The 8,650-nt window shown below is 41.8% G+C and overlaps 1 protein-coding gene across 1 annotated transcript in view; it reads right to left on the bottom strand.

Annotated features, from left to right (window-relative positions):
• The window catches only part of LOC102373313 (sodium channel protein type 5 subunit alpha-like), a 116,889-nt gene extending 109,835 nt beyond the window's left edge, over positions 1–7,054 (bottom strand). Inside the window, exons 1-2 of the mRNA XM_025203357.1 lie at positions 6,782–7,054; positions 3,683–3,801 (exon numbers count right to left, since the gene is read on the bottom strand). Coding sequence (XP_025059142.1) covers positions 3,683–3,801; positions 6,782–7,054 — 392 coding nt within the window. The remainder of the gene's footprint in view (positions 1–3,682; positions 3,802–6,781) is intronic.
• Positions 7,055–8,650: the final 1,596 nt, after the last annotated feature.

Here is an 8,650-nt window from a genome sequence, read left to right as displayed (position 1 = left end):
GGATAGAATAGACATCTCACAGTCTAAGTATGATCTAAAGTGCCTATTATATGCCTAAAAAGTGGCACAAGATCTGTCCAACAGTCTTGAGTTGTTCCTCATGTAATAGTAGTTGGTGTCAGGTCACACCTTTGCAGAACCAGGGCTAAGCTAATCAAAAAATGAATGACAACAAATTATCCAGATTTGTACCAATCTGTTCTTTGGGTAGTTCCATGTGGGTCAGACTAGTTGTGAAGGACACAAGAAAGGAAAGACTCGGAAAAAGTTTTTCCATCTTTCTCAAAACAAGTCTTCAGTCAGGCTGCGGGAAATTCCATGGAGGGGGGAAGAAGTACGTGTACATACAACCATAATTAGTTTTATATATGAAAATAATTTACTGAGTACTACTTAGTGTATCTTCCACCTCCCAAATGAAATAACCACATCAACTGGATAGCTAACAAAATATTTTGAAAAATTGAATATAACCCTCTACAGATCTCCTCATAAGATATACAAACTGTATCTGCTCAAGATTAGCTGCTATCAATTGTGAAATATGGAGTAACCTATATAAAATGGTAATTTTATTTACTTTATAAGACTTTGCAATATTACCTTGTTCTAATTTGCTACTTTATTAAAAAATCCTATATCACCATATTTTCTCATATACCATGCGCACCTTTTTTTTCCAAAAACCAGTTGCTGAAAACTGAAGTGTAAATAAGTGAGGAAGTATGCTAAACGCAGTTCCTGCTGCTTAAGCTTCTGCTGGGCAAAAGTAAAAGTACAATCTGCACATGATCCACAGGGAGTGGAACAATGAGCAGGTTCAGCTCCCTGGCTGCTGCTACTCGGTTACTTATTACAGGGAAAAAAATCTTTTTCCTTCATTCTGCCTTTCAAAAAGGAGGTGCATGTCTTACTGGGGTGTCCTATGTACAGGAAAATATAGTATTATGCAGATTTCCTTTTTGGAACCTAAACTGCATCTCATGAGCTCTAACCACAGTATTGTGTATTGTACTAGGACAAACTAGTCCTACATATTGACTACTATCTGCCACTCTCCAGATACCAATATATTACCCTACCATCTTTCTGCTCTATTCCTTAACACCCCACAAAGAGTTTGAGTGGCACAATAAAGATGGAAGAAGAGATCTAATGAGGTATCCTAGTAGAAGAGATATTATAACATCCTATGAGTTCCTTGTCCTTTTCATCTAGCAAGGAGGATCAAAAAAGCTCCTTCTTGGGTAAATCAGTTGCAACTATTCCTACAGCAAGCACTTCTTTGCTGATATCTGGGACCCTGAAAAGAGGTCTGTTACTAAAAGAATGATGATAACAAGGATAACTATAAGGATATAATGGGCGTGCATCAGGAGCTAGGAGAACGTCTGTTCACCAGGGCAACCCAAGGGAGGACATTGTCTAATGGTCACAAACTCGAGGAAGACCATTTTAGGCTGGACATAAAAAAAAACTTCTTTACTGTTCATGTCCCCAGAGCCTGAAATAGACTATGCCCAGAAGTGGTGCAAGCACCTACTCCGGACTCTTTCAAGAAACACTGGATTACTATCTTGCTGGGATCATTTGACCCCGGATGACTTTCTGTCCCTTGGGCAGGGGCTGGACCCAGTGATCTTGTGAGGAGGTCCTTTCCAGCCCTAATGTCTATAAAATCTATAAAACTCCTCACTGAGGTTTTGAGGAAGTAGACTAGAGGATTCTATTTTCTAGAAGCTATGGAAAAAGTTGTAAGTTTTTTGGACAGATTTTAAATACCTCTAGATACTTAGACACTTATTAAACTGCTTGAACTCCATGCCCACCTGCTTAGAACCATTGCAGGTTACAGTGCTCAAAGCTATAAATTGATTTTTCCCTTGAAAGGAACTACATCTCCTTTGCCTTTGACATAATAGCAATGGTGAAGCAAACTTTGAAGTCATCCAAGGGACAGTTCTGTTTTTTTTCCCCATCCTCTAGTTCTGGGACAGAAATTTGCCTTCCAAAAGAGTTAAATATTTCCTTAACCAGAGATGCCACTATGATATCCACTTTCAGAAATGTAACATTTTTCTTTATCTTTAGAAACCAAACTGACCTTTGGAAGCTACCTAATAGGTATCCATTCCTTTTTGATAGCAACAACAACTTCAAAGGCATACAGTGCAGGAAGCTGGCACAGCTGCATGGGGTGCCTTGCCAGACTGGCTGTGTGTACTGACTCCAGCATGGCCTGATCTTGACTGGCCCTGAAGCCAGCACGCAGAGCCAATCTGGTGTGGGAGCCATACGCAGCGTGAATGGCATTGGGTCTGTGCGCCACATGCAGCACGCAGAGGTGGGGCCAGCACATAGCCCAAGCAGCATGTAGGGTTGGTCCAGAGACCTATAGGCCATATGTTTGACAACCCTGCACTAAGCAATCTAATGGCATCCATTTTTACACTTACATATTGTGGGTTCAAGTAATTGTAGGTGCTATCTTGTAGCAATCACTTCAGTCAAGTGAACTTATTTCCACATGATTTAATTTGCACCTACAGTTCTGCAGGCACATAAACAGAAAAAATGGAGGTTCTGTCTCCAACTTGAATTATCTTTTTTACGACAGTACCAGGTGTCTGACCAAAGCATTCATTCAATTTGTATTCAAGATCTTAAAAACAGTGTGGACCATTTATTTCACTAGATGTTTCTGTGATGTTGTCACAGCAGAAATATGCAGGGTGTCAAGGGAAAAGCCCTAACACAATTGAGTAGTCTGTACATGTTATTCTACTTGAAGCTTATAACAACAATAATATAAGAACTTAATCTCTGACTCATCAGAAAAACTCATCACATCTAATCTATTCTTCATCACTATTTGTACTAGATATACTGGTATTTAAATATTACTAATTTTGTGAAACAAAGTCCAGTATAGCCTCCTAACAATGACACACTACTATATCACAGAGGCAAGGATTCCTTAGGGTGTTATCTTTTACTGGACCAACTGGCTGCTTCTACACAAGATGTTTACTGCACAGTGTGCATCTACACCTGTGTCCCTACCAGGCTGGAGGAAACTAATTAACTCCATAGCAGGCTAGTACTTATAAATACACATGAGCTACTGTAAATACAAGTACTAGCCTGCTGTGGAGTTTTTACTCTGTAGCAGTGCATGTGTAGACGTTACCCTGGCTGGCTGGGGCACAAGGGTGTTTCAGTGCAGGGGCTGCCTGCCAGCTAGCCCCACACTGAAGCACTCTTGTGCTCCAGCCAGCCACTCCGCAGCACACTGAGTTGGGGGGAGCAGCCCCAAGCTGACAGGCTGACCCCCAAGGCCCCTTGCCAGCTGGAGCTGCTCCAACCTGGCTCTGGAGTTTATTGTTTTGCATTAATTACACATGTAGATGAGTCCACTGTGTAGTAGAAGAATGTTTTGCATTCAAAAGCTGACCTAACCCTACTGCACAGTTGGCTCAATAAATGATACCACACTAAGAAATCCTTGCCACTTACATTAATTTCTGGACTTACGCGGCTACATCACTCTTATGCTAGCATAATGTTATATCAGAATTCACTTACATTTAATCCACTATAAATACAAGACTAGAATGAAGGAAAACAGAACAGTTTTTTTTCAAAAGAGTGTTAGAATAAGAATAACCAGTAAAAAGGATATGAATGGACCAAAATTTTAATTGCTGCTCTTCTGATAGGATTGAAAGGGCCAAATATGCATAAGGCAGGTGTTGCACTAAATCGAAAAATTATATTCTTGCTATTCAGTACCATAAAAGTCTATAAAAGAAAGAAGCAAACAAAAAACAAACACAGCATTAGAAGTATACTAACTATATATAGTTTTTTTTTCTCCAGAAAGCAAACTAGGATTTCTTAAATGCCGAACCAGAACTGGAAATCATTATAGGTAAGATTGTGATAGTTTTTATTATTTTATTTTTATTCTTTTATTTGTTATTCTTACTTGGAGACAGAACCTAGCAATACCTATCTGCCCAATGGGCCAATTTAGCATTGTAAGATCATTCTTGTCTCCTGCGAAAGAGACAACAGAAAGAAATAATTATGATTGAAAACAAATCTCCAGACTCACTTTGTCAATACAATTAAAGGATATTAATTACAAACCACATTTTGCTAGTTACTTATACTCAGTAGTTCCATTGAACCCAATGGGCTATTCACAAAGTAAGGGTATGTACAGCCATTTGCCACACCCAGTCTACATTCATGCAGCTCACTTTAAGACAAGTGAAAATAAACCAAAAGCAGCGTGCACAGCCATTCACCAGTGCTGGTAGTTGTGTGGGGAAACCAATGTAAGTAACTTGTGGGGTGGAGGCTGGCAGGTCCACAGGGGGGCGTTGATGGTTTGAGGGGGCTGGCAGGTCTGTGGGAGGAGGTTGCAGGGTTAAAAATAGCCCAGTCAGGGTCCAAGGGATTGGAATAGTGCAGCCCAGTGGGTGCAGTGAGTTCCTGGGTTTTTCAGGCATGACCAGTCAGCACTCGGCCTGTAGTGGTACATGGGATTGTTCCATCCTAAGGGCAGGACTCTGCACTTCACTTAATGGAACCCCATGAGATTTCTTTTTGTCTGATCCTCCAATTTGTTGAGGTCATTAGCCCTGCCCTCCAGCATATCCATTATTCACTCCCAGCTTGGTGTGATTTGCAGACTTGTTGAGGGTGCACTCCGTCCTGTCTTCTAGGTCATTGATGGAGATATTGAACAAATCCAGTCCCAGGACTGACCCCTGGGGCACCCCACTTGAGACCAGCTCCCAAATAGACATCAAGTCATTGATTAGAACCCTCTGACCCTGGTGATTCATCCAGTTTTCTATCTGCCTTACAGTTCATTCATCCAAACCGTACTTCCTTAACTTGCTTGTGAGAATATTGTGGGAGACTGTATCAAAAGCCTTGCTAAAGTCAAGGTATATCACGTCCAGTGCTCTCCCCACATCCACAGAGCCAGTCATCTCATCCTAGAAGTCAATCAGGTCAGTCAGGCATGACTTAATGAATCCATGCTGACTGTTCCTAATCACTTTCTTATCCTCCAACTGCTTAGAAATTGATTACTTGAGGATCTGCTCCACAATTTTTCTAGGGACAAAGGTGTCTGTAGTTCCCTGGATCCTCCTTTCTCCCTTACTTAAAATGGACACTATATTTGCCATTTTCAAATCATCTGGAAGCTCTCCCAATCAACATGAGTTTTCAGAGATAATGGACAGCGGCTCTGCAAACACATCAGCCAACTCCCTCAGCACTCTCAGATGCATTTCACCCAGCCCCATGGACTTGTACACATCCAGCTTTTCTAAGTAGTCCCTAACCTGTTCTTTCACCACTGTTGGCTGCTCACCTCCTCCCCAGCCTGTGCTGCCCAATGCGGTAGTCTGGGAGCTGACCTTGCCTGTGATAACTGAGGTGAAAAAGACAATTAGAACTTCAGCCTTTTCTGCATCATCAGGCACTAGGTTGCCTCCCCCATTCAGTAAGGGACCCACACATTCCCTGATCTTCCTCTTGTTGCTGACATGCTTGTAGAAACCCTTCTTGTTACCCTTCACAACCTTTACCAGCTGAAACTCCAGGTGTGCTTTAGCATTCCTGATTTCATCCCTGAATGTCCAAGCAATATTCTTATATGCCTCCCTAGTTGTTTGTGCAAGTTTCCATTTCTTATACGCTTCCTTTTAGCTTACTGAAGAATTCCCTGCTAAGCCAAGCTGGTCTCCCCCATACTTGCTACTCTTCCTGCACATTCCTGTGCCCTCACTAAGGTTTCTTTAAAGTACAGCCAGCTCTTCTGGACTCCTTTCTGTCTCAGACTGACCTCCCAGGGTATCCTGCCCATGAGTTTCCTGAGCAAGCCAAAGTCTGTTTCTCTGAAGTCCAGAGTCCTTACTCTACAGCTCCCCTTTCTTCCTTTCCTCAGGATCCTGAACTCAATCATCTTATGGTTGCTGCTGCCCAAGTTGCCATTCATTATTACATTCCTTGCCAACTCATCCCTGTTTTTGAGCAGCAGGTCAAGAAGAGCATGGCCTCTAGTTGGCCTCTCCAACACTTGCGCCAGGGAGTTGTCTCCAACTTTACACTTTGCAAAAAAAAATCTGACTGTATAAACTGAAAGTCAATTGCCCTCTTATATTTGATTTCAAGTTTCGTCTTTCTCTACAGAAATATGTAATGCACATGCTATTATATTACAATAGAATATTAATTTACTAGTTATAAAAAAACATATATCCATTTCTAACAGCAAGGCCTGGAAATTCTGTAATATGTTTAAGTGTTGTGTGTTGTTTTCTCCTTAGTTTTCCTGAATTATTATAAAAGTAACTGTAGCAAAACAGTAACTCAAATGTGACTAACAGCAATTAGAGAAAAGCTATTAGCACTACAGTAATCTCAGCCCAGAGAACTCACATGGATCTTATAGGGAAGAGGTTGAATTACAGAACACAGTATAATTTTCATCACAAACTATTTTTTGTTGATATGCTGCATTATATTTTCATACTCAATATAGTTTGATCAGCGGGCTTTAAAATTAACCTTTCATTTTACCAAGTTAATTTTGAATCTACCCATAAGAACTTTAAGCCAACAAAGAATAGTAATGTACTGACATCTGGTTCAAGAAGGACCAAAAAAAGAATCCTCTGGGTAAAATTTATCTTATATATATTACAATCATAAAAGTTAAAAAAGGCAACACCCTCTTAATGGGATTTGCTTTAACCTTGTGGTCACTGTAGTAAGGATCAAGATCCTCCAATGGTACTCCAACAAGCTCCGGTGAAGGTTTTCCATAGATAGTAGGCAATTTGTTGCAAGCTTTCAGATCCAGCTGGGGAGAGCAGTGTTCTTCTTTGACCTGCTGACTGCTATTATCCTGCTTGGCTTGAGCTCGTTTTGCTTTATTCTCAGCAATTCTATTCTCAATTTCAAACAAAGAATTAGGAGTGAAACGGCGGAAACCATAAGCAGCAGCTAACAAAAGACTGGGGTCCATTTTTTTGTTCTGTTTTTTCCACTCTCACTATTTCAAATACCTGGAAGAGAGAGAAAAAGAATGTTACTGGATTAAGACGTTACAATATAGAAACTAACAGACAGAGCAACACTACTGGAGTTAAGTACAGGTTAACTAGCTCTATATTCATATCTTGCTGTTAAATCAACAGGTAAAAATAAAACTAAACTAATAAGAATCATATTCCCAGAAGACAGAGTAATCTTTATGGTTTTAGTTCTAGATTAAGTGCAAGTAATGGATTCTGGATAAATTTGGTAGGACTAAGTTTCAAAGGCCTCTGGTCGATGCTACATTTATTGAGCAATTGCCACTGTGCTTCCTGCAGCCCCTTTGAAGCTCCAGGTGCATGGGGAGCCCAGGGCTGGGGATCAGTTCCCAATGCCATGCTTTCTCCAGTGCCCTTTTAAGGTCCCAAATCATAAGGAGCCAGGGATCCAGGTCCCTGTTCTCAGGCCTCCCATACCAGTAGACACATTGCAACCTGCAATGCATGGCAAGATGTGCATTTTTTGGGATGCAGAATAAAACGTGTTATATCCATCACATAATTAAATTAATGCCTGCCAGGGGCCTAAAAGAGATCATTTGCAATCTTTTCCCTGGGAAATGGCAGAATCACATCTGTGTTAGTGCCCTGAAAAGCACCTAGTATTTTGTGTGTGTGTGTGTGTGTGTGTGTCACACTGCTATATAAGAGGCATTACATTTCACCCCTATTCTTTTTGCAAAGAGTATTTAATTTAAGGCCTTGTTACACCTTACACATGGTCCTAGCTATGACTGTAAACTGCATCCAACTGGAGGGCCTAGTGGTAACATGGTGGGGCTACTTGTGGCAGGGTAGCTCCTATAAAATACCCCAAAGTTGCAACCTCCACAGTAAGATGAGTATAGGGTACCTCACAACCCTAGCCCCCACTGCCTTGGGGGTACTCCTTGGTTGGAAAAAATCTAAAGGACATCACCCTGACAGAAATGAGCCCTTGCTAAGGGATTAGGCAGTCAACAGCAATTCTTATCTGTTGCTCTCATCGTGGCACTGAATGTCTGTTCTCAGTCTGGCCTTTAGAATTTGTCTCAATAGTTTAAAGGGTGGGGGGTAGTTCTTGGACAGCGTCTACTCCTCCATACCCTTGCCTAGCTGTTGAAGGTCTTGGTGTGGTGGTTGCAGGACACCATACAAGAGGACTCATCATCAGGCACCGGACTAGACTTTATACTTGCACCATGATCCGGAGGATTGAAGGTTGCCTACTACACCTTACACTGTGAAGCACACAAATTGTGCCTAGTGTCAGTGCTAGTTCAAATTTGCAGCAGTCAGATGTTCAGGCCAGCTGGAGCTTGAAAGGTAAGAATCGCCCCATTCCTATTCCAGGCTTCTCTCTTGCCCCATCAGGGCTCCCTGATTTCCACCCCCTGCCTCTCAGAGTTCTCTGCCCGGAGAAGGCTTAACTAGCCTGCTTGACCTCCTGCTGCTCTTTTCTGGGATGAGCCCAGGCCACCGAGCAAAAGGGGCAGCAGCAGCAGTGGCTGGGCAGGCAGGTTAACCCTTCCCTGCCTGCTCCCCAG

Source organism: Alligator sinensis, unplaced genomic scaffold (genome assembly GCF_000455745.1).
Source record: "Alligator sinensis unplaced genomic scaffold, ASM45574v1 scaffold885_1, whole genome shotgun sequence".
Taxonomy (NCBI): Eukaryota; Metazoa; Chordata; order Crocodylia; family Alligatoridae; genus Alligator; species Alligator sinensis.
Note: the sequence above shows the minus strand (reverse complement) of the source record. Positions and strands in the feature narration are given on the sequence as shown.